The sequence below is a fragment of the Taudactylus pleione genome, unplaced genomic scaffold (genome assembly GCF_031769625.1).
Source record: "Taudactylus pleione unplaced genomic scaffold, aTauple2 ptg000485l, whole genome shotgun sequence".
Lineage (NCBI taxonomy): Eukaryota > Metazoa > Chordata > Amphibia > Anura > Myobatrachidae > Taudactylus > Taudactylus pleione.
In genome coordinates, this window is record NW_028284887.1 from 2,018,001 (window position 1) to 2,040,103 (window position 22,103).

At 48.1% G+C, this 22,103-nt stretch overlaps 1 protein-coding gene across 1 annotated transcript in view; it reads left to right on the forward strand.

Annotated features, from left to right (window-relative positions):
- Positions 1-22,103, forward strand: part of PAFAH1B1 (platelet activating factor acetylhydrolase 1b regulatory subunit 1) — a 97,234-nt gene that overhangs the window by 36,313 nt on the left and 38,818 nt on the right. Inside the window, exon 3 of the mRNA XM_088449468.1 lies at positions 17,533-17,617. Coding sequence (XP_088305594.1) covers positions 17,533-17,617 — 85 coding nt within the window. The remainder of the gene's footprint in view (positions 1-17,532; positions 17,618-22,103) is intronic.

Below are 22,103 nucleotides of genomic sequence, written 5' to 3' on the forward strand. Positions count from 1 at the left end.
AGAATCTTTTTTCCGCATGAAAACACCCAGACAAAAAATGTCAAATTTCTAAGAAATATCTGTCTTATTACCCTTTCCCACCTGACAGTAGGAGATTATGTGAAACTCCTCCAGCAGTGGACCCATCAGTAGCCCGTCTTTCCAAGAAAACGGTGCTTCCGGTGCCTGGCGTGGTTTCCCTAAAGGAAACCTCGGATAGGAAGATGGAACACACATTGAAATCCTTGTATACAGTTGCAGGGGTTTTGATGCGTCCAGCACTAGTCAGTTGTTGGGTGAATAAGGCCATGGAAGCCTGGGCGCTGCAGCTGGCTGAGGGGATTAAGACAGGTACGCAATCTGACGACTTAATTCAGTTAGCTGAACAGATCGCAGAGTCTGCTGCTTTCCTCTGAGAAGCATCTAAGGACATTTGTAATCTATCCGCCAGATCTTCTGTATTAGCTATATCTGCTAGAAGGGCTCTGTGGCTGCGTCAATGGCAGGCAGATGCAGAGTCCAAGAGCGGTTGAGACCCTTCCCTTCACTGGGGAGGTACTTTTCGGATCGGAATTAGATAAGTGGATCTCACAAGCTACAGGTGGGAAATTCACTTACCTACCATCTGCAGCTCCTCCTCCTACTAGAAGATCTTTGGCAGGTCCCTCCTTTCGATCCTTTCGTGCCTCTGGAAGATTTTCCAGAGGAGGTCCGGCCTTCTCCAGAGGTTCCAGAGGCCGAGGTAGAGCTTCTGCATCAGCCACCTCCAATACTCAGCAGGACAAGGCAGCTGCCAAGCCTGCCGCATGACGTCCGCCCTTCTCATTTGGGGGATCCCAGGGTTGGGGCGCGCCTTTTAAGTTTCAAGGATATTTGGATCCAGTCTTGCCAGGACGCCTGGGTCGGGGACATCATTGTTCGTTGCCTGAAATTGGACTTCAGGGCCCATCCTCCTCCTCGTTTTTTCAAAACCGGTTTACCTCTGGTTGCAGAAAAACGAGAAATTCTAGGGGCAATACAAAAACTGTTATTGTCCCAGCTAATAGTGAATGTTACGACCCATCAGAGAGGTCAAGGGTTTTATTCCAGCCTGTTCGTGGTGCCCAAGCCGGACGGCTCCATGAGACCCATACTCAATCTCAAGGATTTAAACCCTCATCTTCGAGTTTTCAAATTCAAGATGGAATCTCTCCAATCCGTTATAGCGGGTCTCGACAGGAACGAGTTTCTGGTGTCCTTAGACATAAAGGATGCTTATCTCCACATCCCCATCTGGCCCCCCCATCAGGCCTTTCTTCGTTTTGCGGTCCTAGAGTCGCATTTTCAATTCCAGGCACTATCTTTCGGATTTTCGTCAGCTCCAAGAGTCTTCACAAAAGTTATGGCGGCAATGATGGCCCTACTGCATGGTCAAGGGGTTCGTCATTGTTCCATACTTAGACGGCCTATTGATAAAGGCCTCTTCGGAAGCTCGGCTGTTAAGGGACATTCGCTTAACTCGGAGCATCCTTCTACAACACGGTTGGATACTAAATTTCAAAAAGTCCTCCCTGATCCCCACACAGCGTTTACTATTCCTGGGAATGATACTGGACACAGTGCAGCAAAGAGTTTTCCTGCCTCAAGACAAGGCTACCTCCATTCAGCATATGGTGCGCCTGGTCTTACAACATCGCCGAGTGTCTGTGCATCTCTGTATCCGCCTTCTGGGGAAGATGGTGGCAGCCTTCGAGGCGATTCAGTATGCACGATTTCATGCCCGTCCTTTTCAATTGGATCTCCTCTCCCAGTGGTCAGGATCCCACCTATTTCTCCATCAGAGAGTTCTCCTGGCGCCTCAGACTCGAACATCTCTCATTTGGTGGCTGAACCCTTCCCACCTGCTGGCGGGGAAAAGGTTTGCAGTGTGGGATTGGACCCTCCTCACCATGGACACAAGTCTGAGGGGCTGGGGAGCAGTGACTCTGGGAAAGCATTTTCAGGGGCACTGGACGCAGCAGGAAGCCAGATTGCCCATAAATATCCTAGAGTTGAGAGCAGTATTTTATGCTCTCCAGCTGGCGCATCCGCTGCTGGAGGGGCAGGCAATTAGAGTCCAGTCGGACAACGACACTGCAGCGGCGTATATAAACAAGCAGGGCGGCACAAAAGCAGAGCCGCCATGAGGGAGGTAACCAGGATTCTGCCTTGGGCAGAGGAATTCGCAGTAGCGATTTCTGCGATCTTAATCCCAGGAGTAGAAAACTGGGAGGCCGACTACCAGTCGGCAGGACGTTCATCCAGGGGAATGGTCACTCAATCCTCAGGTGTTCCAGCAACTAACTCTGAGGTGGGGCTGTCCTCAAGCCGACCTTTTGGCGTCAAGGTTAAACTACCTACTACCAGTTTACTACTCCAGAACAAGGGATCCACGGGCAGCTGCAGTGGACGCATTGACTGCTCCGTGGAATTTTCATTACATTTTCCTATTCCCTCCGTTTCCGCTCATTGCACGCCTGCTTCAAAGAATCAAGTGGGAAGGGATCAAGGTGCTTCTGATAGCGCCAGATTGGCCCAGACGAGCGTGGTACTCCCAGATACAGAATCTGTTAATAGACGAGCCGTGGCCACTGCTTCTTCAGGACGACCTCCTTTGTCAGGGCCCATTTGTTTATAGCGACTTAAGGCGGCTTCGTTTGACGTCCTGACTATTGAAAGGGCCGTCCTCGGAAAGAAGGTTATTCCGTCTAGTGTAATTTCCACAATGATTCGGGCTAGGAAAGAAGTCACTTCTCAACATTACTACCGCATATGGAAGACATATGTGGCTTGGTGTGAGAGACTTAATTCTCCTCCTTCAGTCTTTAAGGTATCACGTCTCCTTCTTTTTCTTCAGGCTGGTCTCACAGCAGGCCTTCGTCTGGGTTCATTAAAGGTACAGGTATCCGCGTTGTCCATTTTCTTTTAGAGGAAATTGTCTTTGCTTCCGGATATACAGACCTTTTTTTCTCCAGGGAGTTGTGAGGATTCAACCCCCCTTTGTACCTCCCACAGCACCATGGGATTTGGATTTGGTGTTGGCTTTCCTCCAGTCTGATACTTTTGAGCCATTACTAGTGTTCACTCTAGCTCCGGCGGCAGGCAGGGCGCCGGAGCTAGAGAGGGTAACATTAGGCGCGCGCCCAAAAAGGGGGCGTGGTCATGAAAAGGTGGCGTGTCTATAAGACGCGTACCCTTTCGTCATACTTGGCAAGCGCTGCAGAAAGGGAGAATAGATGCCGGGCGCATGCGCCCGGCGTCTATTCTCCGGCGGTGCTTTTTGCCCTCCTCCTGGAGGGCAGGGTGCTTTTTGCCCTCCTCCTGGAGGGGCAGGGTGCTTTTTGCCCTCCTCCTGGAGGGGCAGGGTGCTTTTTGCCCTCCTCCTGGAGGGGCAGGGTGCTTTTTGCCCTCCTCCTGGAGGGGCAGGGTGCTTTTTGCCCTCCTCCTGGAGGGGCAGGGTGCTTTTTGCCCTCCTCCTGGAGGGGCAGGGTGCTTTTTGCCCTCCTCCTGGAGGGGCAGGGTGCTTTTTGCCCTCCTCCTGGAGGGGCAGGGTGCTTTTTGCCCTCCTCCTGGAGGGGCAGGGTGCTTTTTGCCCTCCTCCTGGAGGGGCAGGGTGCTTTTTGCCCTCCTCCTGGAGGGGCAGGGTGCTTTTTGCCCTCCTCCTGGAGGGGCAGGGTGCTTTTTGCCCTCCTCCTGGAGGGGCAGGGTGCTTTTTGCCCTCCTCCTGGAGGGGCAGGGTGCTTTTTGCCCTCCTCCTGGAGGGGCAGGGTGCTTTTTGCCCTCCTCCTGGAGGGGCAGGGTGCTTTTTGCCCTCCTCCTGGAGGGGCAGGGTGCTTTTTGCCCTCCTCCTGGAGGGGCAGGGTGCTTTTTGCCCTCCTCCTGGAGGGGCAGGGTGCTTTTTGCCCTCCTCCTGGAGGGGCAGGGTGCTTTTTGCCCTCCTCCTGGAGGGGCAGGGTGCTTTTTGCCCTCCTCCTGGAGGGGCAGGGTGCTTTTTGCCCTCCTCCTGGAGGGGCAGGGTGCTTTTTGCCCTCCTCCTGGAGGGGCAGGGTGCTTTTTGCCCTCCTCCTGGAGGGGCAGGGTGCTTTTTGCCCTCCTCCTGGAGGGGCAGGGTGCTTTTTGCCCTCCTCCTGGAGGGGCAGGGTGCTTTTTGCCCTCCTCCTGGAGGGGCAGGGTGCTTTTTGCCCTCCTCCTGGAGGGGCAGGGTGCTTTTTGCCCTCCTCCTGGAGGGGCAGGGTGCTTTTTGCCCTCCTCCTGGAGGGGCAGGGTGCTTTTTGCCCTCCTCCTGGAGGGGCAGGGTGCTTTTTGCCCTCCTCCTGGAGGGGCAGGGTGCTTTTTGCCCTCCTCCTGGAGGGGCAGGGTGCTTTTTGCCCTCCTCCTGGAGGGGCAGGGTGCTTTTTGCCCTCCTCCTGGAGGGGCAGGGTGCTTTTTGCCCTCCTCCTGGAGGGGCAGGGTGCTTTTTGCCCTCCTCCTGGAGGGGCAGGGTGCTTTTTGCCCTCCTCCTGGAGGGGCAGGGTGCTTTTTGCCCTCCTCCTGGAGGGGCAGGGTGCTTTTTGCCCTCCTCCTGGAGGGGCAGGGTGCTTTTTGCCCTCCTCCTGGAGGGGCAGGGTGCTTTTTGCCCTCCTCCTGGAGGGGCAGGGTGCTTTTTGCCCTCCTCCTGGAGGGGCAGGGTGCTTTTTGCCCTCCTCCTGGAGGGGCAGGGTGCTTTTTGCCCTCCTCCTGGAGGGGCAGGGTGCTTTTTGCCCTCCTCCTGGAGGGGCAGGGTGCTTTTTGCCCTCCTCCTGGAGGGGCAGGGTGCTTTTTGCCCTCCTCCTGGAGGGGCAGGGTGCTTTTTGCCCTCCTCCTGGAGGGGCAGGGTGCTTTTTGCCCTCCTCCTGGAGGGGCAGGGTGCTTTTTGCCCTCCTCCTGGAGGGGCAGGGTGCTTTTTGCCCTCCTCCTGGAGGGGCAGGGTGCTTTTTGCCCTCCTCCTGGAGGGGCAGGGTGCTTTTTGCCCTCCTCCTGGAGGGGCAGGGTGCTTTTTGCCCTCCTCCTGGAGGGGCAGGGTGCTTTTTGCCCTCCTCCTGGAGGGGCAGGGTGCTTTTTGCCCTCCTCCTGGAGGGGCAGGGTGCTTTTTGCCCTCCTCCTGGAGGGGCAGGGTGCTTTTTGCCCTCCTCCTGGAGGGGCAGGGTGCTTTTTGCCCTCCTCCTGGAGGGGCAGGGTGCTTTTTGCCCTCCTCCTGGAGGGGCAGGGTGCTTTTTGCCCTCCTCCTGGAGGGGCAGGGTGCTTTTTGCCCTCCTCCTGGAGGGGCAGGGTGCTTTTTGCCCTCCTCCTGGAGGGGCAGGGTGCTTTTTGCCCTCCTCCTGGAGGGGCAGGGTGCTTTTTGCCCTCCTCCTGGAGGGGCAGGGTGCTTTTTGCCCTCCTCCTGGAGGGGCAGGGTGCTTTTTGCCCTCCTCCTGGAGGGGCAGGGTGCTTTTTGCCCTCCTCCTGGAGGGGCAGGGTGCTTTTTGCCCTCCTCCTGGAGGGGCAGGGTGCTTTTTGCCCTCCTCCTGGAGGGGCAGGGTGCTTTTTGCCCTCCTCCTGGAGGGGCAGGGTGCTTTTTGCCCTCCTCCTGGAGGGGCAGGGTGCTTTTTGCCCTCCTCCTGGAGGGGCAGGGTGCTTTTTGCCCTCCTCCTGGAGGGGCAGGGTGCTTTTTGCCCTCCTCCTGGAGGGGCAGGGTGCTTTTTGCCCTCCTCCTGGAGGGGCAGGGTGCTTTTTGCCCTCCTCCTGGAGGGGCAGGGTGCTTTTTGCCCTCCTCCTGGAGGGGCAGGGTGCTTTTTGCCCTCCTCCTGGAGGGGCAGGGTGCTTTTTGCCCTCCTCCTGGAGGGGCAGGGTGCTTTTTGCCCTCCAGAAGGAGGGGCAGGGCGCTGCGCCCCGCTAAAACAGCTTAGCGGGAACGCTAATTAGAGAGTGGAGATAAAGTACTTAACCTGGAAGGTGGTTCTGTTGTTGGCTCTCGCTTCGGCAAGGCATGTGTCAGAATTCAGTGCTTTATCCTGCCGCCCTCCTTATCTTATTTTCCATGAAGATAGGGCGGAGCTGCGTACTCAAAGGGCTTTTCTTCCCAAAGTGGTGACAGCTTTTCATATAAACCAGCCTATTGTGGTTCCGGTGTTTTAAGGATGACTCTTCCAATTCAAAATCCTTGGATGTAGTCAGAGCACTCCGGATTTATGTTGAGAGGACTGCCTCCCTCCGTAAATCGGATACTTTGTTTATTCGGTTTGATGTGGCCCGTCCAGGTTGACCGGCCTCCAAACAGACCATTTCTAGATGGATTCGCTTCACTATCAGGCAAGCATATGTGATGGCTTCCAAACAACCACAGAGTCCTATTACGGCGCATTCTACGCGCTCGGTAGGTCCTTCATGGGCGGCTGCTGGCGGGGTTTCCTTAAACCAGCTTTGTAGAGCAGCCACTTGGTCAGGCATGCATACCTTCCAACAATTCTATCGTTTTGATACTTTTGCTGCCTCCGCTTCGGAGTTTGGCCGTGCGGTGTTGCAGGGCTCTCGGCGCTCTCCCACCCGGGGTCTAAGCTCTGGGACGTCCCCATTGTACTGAGGCTCCAGTGTCCCCTGGTGGATGAAGGAGAAAATAGGATTTTGGTACTTACCGATAAATCCCTTTCTCCGATTCCACAGGGGACACTGGACACCCACCACTACGCTGTTCTGCCTGCATTGTTACTGTTTTTACAGGTTCAGACGCTAGTTTGCGTTTAATGTCTGACTGACCTGTTCTTGTTTTCATGTATGTGTTTTTCTTATGTATATGTGATTTAATGTAGCTTTTCTGTCTCCTTCTCCTTACTTTCCAGCTACCCTCGGGCACAATTGTTTTTAGACTGACCTGGGTGGGTATAGAGGGGGAGGAGCTAGCTACCAGTAGTTTTTTATTTAAAGGTGCCAGCTCCCGGTTAACACACTCCTATACCCCCATTGTACTGAGGCTCCAGTGTCCCCTGTGGAATCGGAGAAAGGGATTTATCGGTAAGTACCAAAATCCTATTTTTAGATTACGTCCATCAGATTAGAGGAATCTGTTACAAACCGTAATGGCATGTGAGTGACATTATCTGGATTCTCAGGTCATTGCTGTAATGGATACCAGCATGATGCCCTTTGGTTATCTTTTTAAGGGCGGGAAAGAGTGTCCGCAAATCTGCTGAGGTTAAAAACCTCATTACAGCTTCTGTATCAGATACTTAATTGGGAGTGGTTGACAAAATACAATGGCCAGAGTTGTATGTGAATTACACTATTCTAGTTTAGTGAGTCTGCAGCCACAGCTTCTGTTACATGTATATGCAGATGCTCCAACATGACCCGTTCCATTAGGTACAAAATACTCTGCTCCTGGACTTTCTTCTTAATTTATGATTGTAGCCTTAAGACTGAGGCCTGGAGTGGGGTATAAAGGGGGAGGAGCTAGTCACACTTCTAAATAAATTTAAACTGCCAGCTCCACTTAGCACCATCTATACCCCACTGTCTTAAAACCTCCTGTGTCCCCTATGGAATCAGAGAAAGGGATTTATTGGTAAGTACCAAAATCCTGTTTCTTTGTATGCTTTTCCAGTAAATGATTTTCTCTTGCAGTATGGCTCATAGTGTGATGCTGGTGTTCATTGGATATTGTGATGCTTTATTCCATACAGATGTGTCCTCATACATCCTAGCCTCAATAAGCCACGCAGCGCGACTTGCCTGGCGTGAGTGAGCCAGGCAAGTCAGATGCAAAAATAGATATCTATCTATCAAAGTGTAGTGACTAGGACACACCAATAGACTGCTGGTTAAGGTGATATGAGACACTTGTATATCTGTGTGCAGCTGAGTCTGTATATGAAGCGCAACAGAACCTGGAATGAAAAAAGCTGCTGCCTTTACATGGTAGCACTTTGTATATGGATTCTGAGGCTCAGTTGCACACAGATATACAAGTGTTGCATATAAAATTAATTTGCAAAGTCTGCTGGTGCGTCCTAGTTGCCTTGCATTGCGGATTAGACGCATTTTGGCATAAAAAACCCACCTGGTGCTAGCAGTGTCTCACGGGATCTGGCACGCTTAGGGGCAAAAACATGTAAGGACACATCTGTAAATGGACATCTCAACAACACGTAATACCCATAAAAAGCTTTCCTTTAATACTATAGATCTATAATGACTTTTGCCATGAATCATGTTTGAGTTTGTATACTTAAACTTATTTGCATCTGACACATCACAATTTTATAAAACCCCCACAATTCTCTGTAGTTTGGATTTAATTGGGGAATTCAACTTGACGCATCACAATGCCATAGAGTTGCGTAGATAAACTTGCGATGTTGGCGGCACTGTAATTGGCCTATGTGTGCATCTGAGTATTGTGCGATGTTCGGTAGCACAACACTAGTAATTGCATCACCCCCACCCCCAAATTACTTTGGTTTTAGAAACTTGCTAGTGCAACCTCTTACATTTTGCATTCTTTCTGTCCAAACTATTAAGATGCATTATTGATCCAATCTTGTGCCAAACTTGCGAGCTGCTATTAGGTTTTTTCCTTCCATTCATGTAATCAGTAGAGAAGATAAATAATGTGCATTGTATGGACGTCTGCTTTTCTGAGTACAATTCCAGCATTTCTGCAGCCAGAACGCACAGATTTACTGCTATGAAAAGACAACCTCTAAGCAACCTTGCCCTTCTCACCTCAGCAATAGTACGGGTGTTTGTGTAAATCTGTCCTGAACAGATTACATTTTCCGGTTTGCCAGTATATTTCATAAGGCTCCATTCCTCAACATTTGAATATAATACTTATTGTGAAAAAAATAAATGATAGAGATAGATATAAACATTCCAAGTATTCAAAGGAATTGGTTTGAAAAGTGAGTGCTGAGTTTGTGTGCGTGTGTGTGTGTATATATGTATGTATGTATATATATATATATATATATATATATATATATATATATATATATATAATTTTTTAATTATTTTTATGTAGCTGGTGTGGTCACATACCAAGAGCCCCCCAAATGGTCGAGTGCCGCGTGGGTTAAGCCTGTCCTTTTTATATACATAAACAGCGGGTAAATTCTCAGTAAATATATTTGTAATGGGGCTATTGTAATGACATTTTCACCAAATGTCAGCAACAACCCATGCAAAGAAATCAATTTATAGACTTCTATGATTTATAAAAATTATTTATGGACATTTATGGTTTTGAGTTATTTATGTGTAGATTACATGGGTTATTGCTGACATTTGGTTAACATTTCATTACAATAGCCCCATTACAAATATATTTACTGAGAAAAATGTTTGCGTTCAGTCCTTTTTACCTGCTGTGTGTGTGTCCCCCCCTTTTGCAGCTATAATGGCTACCTCTTTTCTTTGAAGGCTTTCCACAAGATTTTGTAGTGTTTCTGTGGTAATTTGTGCCCATTCATTCTGTACAGCACTTGTCAGGCACTGATGTTGGATGAGAAGACCTGGCTCGCAATCTCCGTTCCAGTTCATCCCGAAGGTGCTCGAAGGGGTTGAGGTCAGGGCTCTGTGCGGGACAGTCAAGTTTTTCCTACACCGTACTCATTACACCATGTCTTTATAATCCTTGCTTTGTGCACTGCGGCACAGTCATGTCGGAATAGAAAAGGGCCTTCTCCAAACTGTTGCCACAAAGTTGTAGCCCATCCCCCTCTGATTTTTATTTTTTTTTTCCTCTGGGACTTAACTTTCGGGCCAAGGCCCAAGCAACACCTTGAGCTCACTGAATCGTCTTTGCAGGGTGGCTGTTGAACCAGGGTCACAGCCTGTTATTGGGTGATGCGTACCTACCTGGTCTGGTGCTCAGTACAGAATCTGAATCTGGCAGCCTTTTGGCTGTTCTAGATTTTACGCTTTTTGCTAGCAGGATTTCGGTCTCTGTTTCTCTTCCCTGAAGGGGTACGTCTTGACCCAGTCTGTTTGTATGGTAGGATTGCTCTTGGGAAAGCTGTTCAGTTTTTCCTCCAGGGAGTTCTTTAGATTCAATCTCCTTTCTTTCCCCCGGTTGCACTGTGTGGTTTGGACGAAAGTGAAACAATCTTTAACAGAAACATTCAAGTCTTGGCTTCAGTGGATCTCTGCTGACCCCCAGGAAAGCTGGTGTTCTATCTCACACTCTCTCCTGCCCGACAGATTTTCTCATTTCAGTGCTTTGATTCCAGCAGGACTCGGCCATCCTCCGCACCAGTTTTGATTGTTTTCCTACGGAGGCTTCTCCATTTCATATCAACCTGGAAATTGTGCCCCCTCTTCTGCAGAATGGGTCATAGGACACTTGTTCCTTCCTCGCTGTACTGTAGTGCAGATTTTCATAAGTCTGATTAATTTTTTGTCATTAAGCTTTCTCTTGTTCGAGTAAACTGCTTCTGGACTTGGTTAGAGCACATTCCACTCAGTCAGTGGGTACTTCCTGGGGGGCTGGCGGAGTTTCTCTGTGGAACAACGTTGGCAGTTCTCTGCGTTGTACTCTACATATATGTGCATCAGATAATTCATGTTAGACTCCTTCACCTCTAGAGATACTAGTGCAGCAGAGGAGGTTACCTCCCTTAAGGGAACAGCTTTGGGACGTCCTATGATTCCAGTTTCCTCCATGGAAGTAGGCGAAACTGGTATTTTTGTTCTGTAAAATCCTGTAAAATCCTTTTGTCCACGGGGGACAACTTGTTGGTAAAAAAAACTTTTTTAATTCACCCAATCATGTTCAAAAGCACTTTCCCATAAATGCAGCACCCCCACAATCCTGTCCCACATAATTTACCCATATTTTTTTAGCTTTTTTATTGTTAGAGAAATTTACCTGAGAAGTGATTTGTCTGCATTGGCCATTTTGTGCTATTTTAAATAGATCCAAATAGGGAATTCAATTGTTTTATTGTGCACTTAGAAGTAATGGGTGCCCGACTGAGCAATTCAATTGTTGCTCCAGTCAGGTGCGTGCGCCAATTGTCGCTTCTGTACTGGGTTCAGCCACTTATAGCGGCTAAACCCGTCTTAAGTCCTGGTTAGAGCACACAAAAGCTATACTTTTTGTGGATTTCTGCTTACCACGAAATGAGTGTGCGAGCAGAAATGTGGGTGCCAGCAGCATTCGCTCCTGATCTGAGCAACAATTGAATAGCTCCTTCGGGCACCTATTACTAACTAGTGCAGATAAAGAAAGTGAATGCCCCCCCCCCCACTCTCTCAAGTGCCTAATTATTCATTGGCCGAGGTGTACAAGAGGATCCAGTATCGCAACATTTTTAATAAGTTGCAGGGTGCTAAGGCTGAGATGGGCATGTTCTAGCATCCTGATTTATGGGATTAGCTGTGATAAATGCCGGGCGCTCCCATACTCATGACCAGCTCCGAATCCCTACTTTACGCAGATTTCTGCCCGCGCCTCTGCAGGAATCTGTGATAGAAGCAGCCTCTGGGCTGGTCGCCCAAAACAATTGATAGCTCCCAGTCACAATTGCCCCTTATGAATGTGTGTTCAAGTCTGTACAGATGGCATTGTGTGTAGAAGCTATTTCAATTTATGTTGCCCCTTTCAATTTCACACTTAGTTTCATTTTATAGTATGTATAACTCATACATAACAAATATCCAGTCTGATTAATAAGCCTCCAGCTATCCTATTTTAATCATGTGGCACCAATGTGGTTTTAGAAATGCTTTCCCTGGAGCAGTGAGCAAAGCAAACATCATCAGTAATTTATTTTTATTTTTTTTCCCCCCCAAAAAATGCTTTAACTAGCTATGATTAATCCCTTTTTAGATTTAGATTTTTTTTTTTCTTCCATCCATTTTATGCAGTTTTGTTAAAACAAAGCAAAACACTTTCTATTTATTTTTTAAGGATTATTTTAGTTTTTACAACTCTTTTCACTATTTAAATGGACAAGTCTTCTGAAGGTGCCTTGCCTGCTTAGAATGTTTATGTAATTGGAAGCTGATTGTAAATGTAATTATGGTACATACAAACTGTCAGATATGTCGGATGAACGATTTCAGACAGTATTAAATGAATGGAATCGTCCAAATCTGGCTACAAACACATCAATGTCAGATATTGTTAGCTGACAAACGGGAGCGCGCATCGTTCATCGTTCACCGTTGCAGTCACACATGTCAGATTTTCTTTCAGATATGAACGATTATTACAATCGTCATTCAGATCTGACAGAAAATCTGACCGTGTATGCACTAGTGTTCCCACTAAGCTGTTAGCGGGGCGCTGCGCCCTGTCCTCCTTCTGGAGGGCAAAAACCGCCCTGCCCTCACCGTGCAGCGCCCCGCTAAGACAGCCTGCAGATGCTGTCTTCACCTGCGGGTCGCAGTGTCCCGAGGGTTGGGAAATGCGCGGTGACCTGGTCACCGCCGGTGAATAGACGCTGGGCGCATGCGCCCGGCCTCTCTTCTACCTGTTGCCTGTGTTTGGGGGCTGCCTGGCGTGTCCGTAGTTGCTGGGCCCGCCCCCAAGAGATGAAAAGGGGATGCGTCTTATAGACACGCCCCCCTTTTCAATGACTACGGCACCTTTTCGCGCGCCCTCTGTCTGCCGCCAGAGCTAGAGTGAACACTAATGCACCATTATATTTGTTATTGCTACAGTTTATGTACATGTTCTAAATGAGTTGGATATATCTCCAAACACAAGACCACATCTTTTTCCACATTTCCACAATGGTGCCTTTAGGGAACCATAAGGACAATGACACAAGATAACATTCTCTAATAAATAATTCAGTAGTTTGTGATGGTACATTTTTCATCTATTCTGAACTGGATTTGCTAGATATTATCAGAACATGCTGCATATATGCATTTTTGTCCAGATGTCTGACAGCAACATAGTGTATTGCAAAAGTGTCTTCATTTAAGAAAACTTATTTAAAAATAGAATGGCTTTATTCTCCTCTTCTGTGGGTATCAAAGTTCTCCCAGAATGGTTTGGAACAAGTGAACACCCATCATGTACACATCACATCATGCCATATTACACAAAGTACAGATAAACCATAGTGTCTGCTCAGCCTGCCCCAAGACGACCTACACCAGACCTGCACAGAGTGGATGGGGAAGCTGCTGCCGAGAGGGTTACCAACACATTTATTTATAATCTTATTTACCTTGGCCACCCCTTATCTTAAGTGCCCTGTGGTTCATGTACTTCTGGATAAACGGCCATTTGTAACTGAGCTGTAATACTGTTTTATGTACCCCCCCCCCCCCCCCCCAGTAATCTTCCCATATACACTATGCATGGACATTCTTAAGCTGGGTACTCACTAAACTGTGTACCCATCGATGTGGCAGACTATCACAGCGCCGACTGGCTGACATATCTGGCGAACCGGTGCCCAACCGCCCGATATGCTGGCTCCCCGCGTAGCATTGCATGGGATGGTCAGCCACATCTCCTGATCTTACATGCTGCACATAAGATCAGGCGATGAGGCTGACTACCCCACGGGTGCGCGCATTACACAATGTAGTGCATACACACTACACATTTTTAACTATTTGTCAATCCGATGTGTCTGAATCGGCCAAATCGTTAGATATTGTCTAATGTGTACCCAGCCTTAGTCTTTTCAGAAGCTTAGATAGACCATGTGATCTGTAGGTGATGGGTTGGTCTGTACCTGCTGTGATCTTTGATCTTGTACCTCTTCCTGTAAAGTGGATCCTGTCGAGCCTGCTTATCTTGCTTGGGACCATAATTGTCCATTGACATTGAATTTAAAAGACTATAAAAATGCTTACTGGAATTTGCAGTCAACCTGTTATGTAATAAGTTTGTGTATATGCCTGCATAATGTTTTTTTTTTTTTTTTTTCTCTAAAATGGTTATTTAGCATGAATAAGTATTTGTTTTAAAGAAACTTCAACAGATGTGGTTTTTGGATTGGGACAGGGTTTTTTGTTTTTTTTTGACCTTCAATGACACAACTGTAAAAGTGATTACCCTGCTATTGCCATAACCAAGTAATGTTGTGTTTCCTGAGGACAGAGTTCTTTAGTTATTACAGTTCTGTGCTGGTGATATTTGAAGTGTGGGTGTGTGTGTTTGGAATAGTGGTGGATAAATCAACTAGTGTGACCTATAGATATATATTTGGTTATAGAGCCCATAGCTACAGTCTATAGCAGGGATGGGGAACCTCAAGCCCGGGGGCCGTATAATGCCCGCAGAACCGTTTGATCTGGCCCTTGGAGCATTTTTCTACTAGCCTCACCTGGCTAGCAGGGTGCCTAGAATGGCCCCCTGCAGCCAGAATCTATGCAGCAGTGCTGCCTGGAGTATCCTTAAAACGCAATAGACAGTCACACCGCTGCCCTTACAGCTACCCAGAGCATCCTCAGGATGCTCCAGGGATTGCTGTAGTCACTGGTGATTGTGGCCCCGTCCCTGTGACCTTACATGGAGGGGATGTGTCCTGCACCAGGCCCACAAATGATATATATATATATATCAAAATGGCCCTCGGCAGAAATAATGTTCCCCACCCCTTGTCTATAATTGTGATCGATTTATTTTGGACACCCATCGCTTATCGCGGATTTCTTCTTGTACACTCCTGAGGAGTGAGCCGAAATCTGCCCAAAGTTGGGCTTTTGGGCGCCTTAACTGAAGTGCGCCCGGCTTTGCGTACCTTAGCTGGCATTTTGCTTTGCAGAAGCAGCTTTATGCTGCTAATGCCATGCGTTTTCTGTGCAAGAATACTGACCAGCGCTCGGCTGGATGTGCAAATAAATGAATTGCTCTTGTCATTTTAGATCTGAGCTATTGGCACCAAAAACCAATTGAATAGCAGCCTTTTGGGGGTTGTTGACAGGGGAGTGGTTGCAGAAACGCCAGCGTGACTGTCCGCTTGAACGTAGTTGCTTGGACGTGCATAAATTAGCCACTGCGATTGCCTACGCAGCTTGAGGACTCACTACGTGTGACGAGACTTGATATTTCTGCAATGAGTCAGACTTGCTGTAATTGTTTGTGACTGGCCGATGTGCTTAGATGTCACCGAAGTATACACAGGATTGTGAGGTATTACGGATGCATATTTTCGCAGCTGCATTGTGTGCGATTATGCAATTGCGATCCGAGCCGAATCAGGCCCATAGTTTGCAGAGTTGAGTTGGTCAATAGTGTGTGTGTGTGTGTATATAGTGTGCATTCCTACTAGGCTGTTTCAGCGGGGCGCCGCGCCCTGCCCTATTTTTAAAGGGCAGAAAGCACTCTGCCCTCCGGCGTGACACCCCGCAGTGTCCCGCAGGTGGGGAAAACAGTCACCGCCGGTGAAAGGATGCTGGCCGCATGCTCCCAGCATCCATTCAGTGACCACAGCGATTGGGGCCCGCCCCAAGAGTGACAAAAAGGGATGGATGCGCTCGGCATCCATTTATAGTCGGTGACCGCTGCTCTGCAGTTTTCCCCACCTGCGGGACACTGCGGCCCGCAGGTAGAGGACAGAACCTGCAGGCTGTTTCAGTGGGGGCGCTGCGCTGGATTGCAGGGTGCTTTCTGTCCTTCAGAAATAGGGCAGGGCGCCCCACTGAAACAGCCTAGTAGATAGATAGATGGTACCTTTTGGTGCGCTACAACTATCAATATTAATTGACCGATAGCTAATATTGCAATAAATCCCCCTAAGTGTTGGAAATTTCTCCTATTCAATTAATATTCAAAGTTGTAGTGCCCCAAAGGTACCCACTCTTTTTTTCTATTTTAAGGTCCTCTACTAGCAAAGGTCCACCTAATTGGTGCAGCTGAACCAGTGTAAGCGTGTTATAAGGGTTAACTGTGTGTGTGTATGTATATGTATGTATGTGTGTATATATGTATATGTGTGTGTGTGTGTGTGTGTGTATATATATATATATATATATACACACACACACACACACATATATGTGTAATTCTAAAAGTGTCTAGCTTATTCCATTATACATGTGTTCGAACTGGACACTGATGCTGCAGCTAGACCTTTCTACACAGCTTAATTTAAGACCTCACTCACGGTTCAGTGATTAGCCAATTTAGTAACAAGAACTTAAGCTGGGTACACACTTGTTGGTATATAGGACCTGATTCAGACCCGCTCGCTAGGAAGCGTTCACTTGTAGCCAGACTATTTTCGCATTATGTGTATGCATCGCTGTGCGCGAACCAGTGCGAGAGATCAGGAAGCATTCGCTCGCTGTGCATAGACAGCCCAGCAGAGTGAGTGTCAGGAGAAGCAGTTTGTGGGTGGTGACATGGGCTGACCATTAAAAGATGGGGAGTGGAGGTGCGAACGCAGGTGTGCCTGAGCGTCTTAATGCTGTTTCAGAAGCGTGCATAATTAGCAGGCAGCGTCATAGTACACGTCACCTGGCTGTTTTTTTACTGAAGTGCTTGCGGTAGGGTATGGTCAACCTCAAGTGGAGATCACTTGCGCAAGTGGGCGTCTGCATACACAAAGCGATCGCACGCCGAGACATAGGGGGCTTGCTTATGCCTTGCCGTGCGATCGCCTGCCTTGCTGTCCCTTAGCTGAATTAGCATACGCTGGGAGCATCTAGCGAGCGGGTCTGAATCGAGCGCTCGGTTCGTTTGGACAACTAGTGATATATTGCTAGTGCATCGGCTGGTGTGTACACCAGATATGACTTTGAACGACTGTCATACATATCAGGTCGACACTGTAACACATCTGATGCCGATAAATCTCAGATATATTAATACATCTGCAGGTGTCTACGGGCGGCCCACCGGCCGCTTGTTCACTGTCCGCAGGAATTGCCAGCATTAACATCACAGCTGGGCAGGCAAATTTAAATGCCTGCCCAGTTGTGGTGTCTGGCCAGACATATCAAGCTATCAAATTGTTAAGCTGCATACACACGTAAAGATTTTCTGTCCAACCATCCAACTAGGTTGGACAGAAAATCTTTACGTGTATGCAGCTTTAGTGTATATAGCTTACCAAATCAGCCGCTCTGTCAAGTGTGTACCCAGCGTTACTAATTATGAAATTTCCATTGTCTGTAACCACCTTTTCAGGTCTCAGTCAGAAATGGTTATTTTCTAGACAAGTGTTGCTGCACTATATCTTGATATCCATTTAAGTTTTCCTGATCTGTTGCTTTAATGGTTACATCATGTAATATATGTTGTGTAAACTTCATGGCTTGTCATTTTTAACTTCCGTCCAATAAAACTAAAACAAATAGTATAACTGTCCAATTTCCAGAAGTTATCCATCATAACTGTGTGACTGAATTAATGGAGCACACATATATTAGTTTAATTGCTTAATATAATTTTGAACAAATTGTTTCCTTAATCGATTATCTGTATCTCTAGTTTTATCATACCAGCGGTAAATCTGTCTCAGGGTGTCTCAAGCTAGTTTCAAGATTAAAAAGAAAAAAAAAAAACCTGTACACAAGTATAATTTTTGGACGTTTTCCCATTTCTAATATGATTTATTTTGCACTTTTCAGAAATCGAGCGATAGCAGACTATCTTCGTTCCAATGGCTATGAAGAGGCTTACTCTGTTTTTAAAAAGGAGGCAGAGCTAGATATGGTAAGTTGAACGTCTTCATTGTAATATGATATACATTGCTTGTAGCATGTATTAATTGTAACTTTCTTGGCAATATTCAAATTTTGATTGTGTCGAAGGATTAAAACCTCAATCTACAATCCCCTATTGCTAAAAATATTTCCAAATCTTTAAAGACACGAAGACACTTTGCAATATGATTTTTCAAAACCACTGTGTTTGGCTGCACACATTCATTGTAAGGCAGGGCTCGACAAATTTTTGTAAAATCTAGGAGCCATCTTAAAAGTTTAGGAGCCAGACCATCGTCCATTACCAAAATATATGAAAGCATGTATAGACCACCACACATGCACTTTCAGTGCCCCACAACCTAGTAGTAAGCTCCCTGTAATAGTGCCCCCTGTAGTAAGCCCCTTGAAGTAGTGCCCCTTGAAGTAGTGCCCCTTGTAGTAAGTCCTCTGAAATAGTGCCCCTTGTAGTAAGCCCCCTGCAATAGTGCCCCCCCCCAGTACAAAGCCACCTCTTAATAGTGACCCCCAGGACTAAGCCCCCTCTAAGTGTGCCTTAAACCACGAATCTCCGTCTGCTGCCGTCTGCCGCTCTTCGGAACTATGGAAAATACGTCATGACGTCTCTCCCATAATGCCCGTGGGGGGAGCCGTACGCCGGAGCTCAGGAGTGAGCTCTGGCTGCCACTGCGGGGAGTCGGGCGTCCGCCAGTAACATTTCAGCGGGCACCCGGCAGGAGCTTCCCTGTGGCGGTGGCTGGGGGAACTTGGAATCCCGGTCGCCAGGAGTAAAATCATAGTCGCCGTGGCGGCCTGGCGCCCGGGATTTGTCGAGCCCTGTTGTAAGGAGATGGGGAAAAACCTTGTCCCTCTTGCCTAAATGTGCGGATTCTTTTTCTGCTAAGATGCGTCAGTAATGCTCTAAACTGCTTTGTGGTTTACAAATATGTCCTCACTCATCTGTGCTGCAGTTGTGCCTCATCGGCGCTCCTGGTCCCCTGAGACTCTGCTAACACCAGGCGTCTTTTTTGCCTCTTTCTTTAGTTGCAAATGCATCCAAGTTGCAATGTGATGCGACTAGGGTGCACCAGAATACTTTGCCGATTGATTTGATAGAGAAAAAAGAAAGCACTCACCAGGGCTTCTCTTCAGGCTTCAAAATTTTTTTCAAAAACCTACTTTAATATTCACATCATGTTAGGCTAAAAGATGTCAGGACACCTGCCATCTTTTTAAATAATTTCTTGAAGCCTGAAGAGCGTTCTTTGTTTGTTTGGCAATGTAGAGCACCATTGAATGGCCACCCCAGGTGTTGTTAGTCTGCTGCTTAAAGTGAGTGCTGACCCTCGTGGGACTGAGAGAGATAGATAGAAAGAGAATGTATATATCTATATATCTATCTATCTATCTCTGAGTCGGCATGCACAGCTCTACGATGCAGCTGCCGCAGCTTCTTTCCACGGCAAGGTCTGTTTACAAACTGAGTCGCACACAGATGTGTCACGTATCATATGAACGAACAGTCTCCTGGTGCATCCTGGTCACATCGCACTGAGACTTTTTCACGTTTGCGGCAAAAACAAGACGTCTGACGCCAGTAGTTGTATGGGAGCTGGTGGCTCACTCACGCCAGGCATATCGAGGCTAGATGAGCAAGGATAGCTGTATTTTCTATCTTTTGACTGGCGATTGGGGTAAATGGCACTGAACATATCAAATGTGATTGTAATCTGCATTGGTCAGTGAGGTGTACAGTAAATGATGCACCATTGACCAAAGGAGCCCCCCCCCTTAACCCCTCTTGCATCAGCCTGTAGTGATAATGAGTAGCTGGTACAGATGTTGTCCAAAAGATGCTGCTGCTGTTCCTGACCATGGGTCTATAGGGTTACCAGGTGTTAATACACACTCACTCACTCACTCACTCTCACACACTCTCTCACACTCACACACACACTATCAGTTTACTCCTCTCTATTCACCTCTGCCCTCACTCATTTGATTTTCTTTATGTATCATCATTACTGTTGTAATGATAATAAATGTGAGGAGGTCCTTTTTATAGGACCTCCTCACATTTTATCATCTACTTATTTTCTTTCTGTATGTTGCCTGTGCATCCCTATTTTTCTTTTTTCCTTTTTGCTACATTCTTTTACATTTTTGGTTGTGGATAATGTTGGGTGGTTATCAGAGTTAAGGTGTGTAGGTATGGGAAATAACAGTAGTGTGTGGAGACTGTAGTTGTGTGTTTCTCCTTCATCCACTAGGGGACCCTGGAGGAGTATTCATGACAGTGGGGTAACCTAACTGGGAGCTGGCACTTTAAATTTAGAAAGTGTGACTAGCCCCTACCCCCCTCTATACCCCCCCCCCCACCACCCCCCTACAAGCCAGTCTTAGTATTGTACCCAAGGGAGGTGGTCATACTTTGGGCTTCTCCTCAGGACATATTTCAGTTTTGTATAGACTACAGCAAGCATTGAGGACATAACAGGCTGGCTGCCCCTGCCTATCTGCGACGATGGAGCTGTCGGGGAGGTCCCTATTGCAACTGTTTGCGGTTCACACATGGGGTGGTACCGGACACTGCTGCATGAATTGCGGTCACACCGCCACTGGCCATCCTCGGCAGTCTGAGTATAGCCTGGCTCCCCGATTAGCACGGTTGCCAGGCACAAACAAATGGCGGTTTTGCATTAGGAGCCACAGCAGCAGTCCACTGGCACCATATTTAATGGTTAAAAGCCCGCGCCGTAGCAGGGGGGCCTGAGTTTCTCTGGGAGTCTACTACCAGCTGCCCCGGCGCTTCCTGTAAGCAGTCACATGGCGGCCATTACAACAATAGCTGCTGAGACAGCCTACCCAGGATTTGTGCATTCAGTGGGGGTTCACTTTAGTTACTGGATTTAACTGTGCCTAGCGTTTTAGCACCGCTAACAGCGCTCTTAGGGCGGGTGTGATTCTCCTCCTTCTCTGCCCTTCTCTCCTGCCTCTCTGCACATCTGTCTTTACCCTAACACTGTCCACTATGCTACTGTATTTTGTGTGTCAGTGTTGTGTACCATGTTGTGTACCATGGCTGGAAAGGGCTCGAAGGCTTCACAAGACCTTTACTTGCACAAAATGTGCAGAAAAGTTTACACAGACAAACATCTAGCTTCCTGTTGTGTGAGAATTGTGATGGAGAGCAACAGGCTCAAAGATCACCACAGGCGCAGGAACCACCAGCTTGGACGGCGCAATTCACAACTGTTATGTCACACCTATCTGCAGAACTGGAAGCCTTTCGTAAAGATAGAGAGGTTTTCAGATTTCAGGAGATTGCCCTCCTCTCAGACCACGAACTGGCCTGTGCTCGGTCCCTAGCAAAGTCGGTGGAGGGGCTCACTAAAGCCAAAGCCCCCGTCCCATGCCTCTGTGGGGCCTTCACCACAGGTCTCCAAGAAGAGGCTGTTGCCCTCAGTCCTGCAGTCGGAGGATGAGGATATGCCCCCACTAGAGGAGGGTGAATTTCCGCAGGACTCTGGAGGAGCTGGAACTTGTGTCCTAGGGTATAGAGGGGTTCATTTTAGCAATAAGCCAGGTATTAAACGTGGAGGAAGCGGACCAAGTTTCTGCACGGCTGTCTGTCTTTGGAAAAAAGCTACGACTGGCTGCCTCCTTTCCAGTATCAGAGGACCTGGATTCTATCCTGGCCATGGCTTTGAAACACATGGATTAAAAGATTCCAGGTATCCTGTCTGCTTTTGTCTGCCTACCCTTTCCCTGCAGGAAGCTATGCGAGACTCCCACTACGGTAGATCCCTCCAGTGTCTCGTCTGTCCAAGAAGATTGTTCTGCCGGTTCCAGGGGCCACCTCCTTTAATGGAGGCTTTGGACAGGAAGTTGAAATTGGAAAACAGTCTAATGTCCATATACACAGCAGCGGGCGTGATTCTACACCCTGCGCTGGTGGGCTTCTGGCTCAACAAGGCAGTTGAAGCCTGGCAAAACAACTATCTGAGGGTCTGCGGGCAGAACTCCCCGCTGAGTATCTTTATTCCTATAGCAGAACAGATTGGGCAGTTGGCCGCCTATCTCGGGGAGACGTCTAAAGAGTTATGTAATCCCGCTTCTAGGACTTATGCATTAGCTGTATTGGCTCGCAGAGCTCTTTGGCTGCGACAGTGGCAAGCTGATGCAGAATGAAAGAGGGCGGTGGAAGCCCTACCATTCATGCGTGACATCCTGTTTGGGCCCGAACTGCACAAGTGGATTTCCCAGGCTACTGGGGGTAAGTCTACTTATCTCCCCTCAGCTGCTCTGGCTACTCTGGAGGATGGTTGCGGCTTTGGAGGCCATCCCATACAGCCGTTTCCACTCCAGGCCTTTTCAGCCTTACCTCCTCTCTCAAAGGTCGGGAACCCACCTATTCCTTCACCAGCGCGTGAAGCTGGCCCCCAGAACTCTGATATCTCTTCTTTGGTGGCTGAATTCAGTTCACCTGTTGGAGG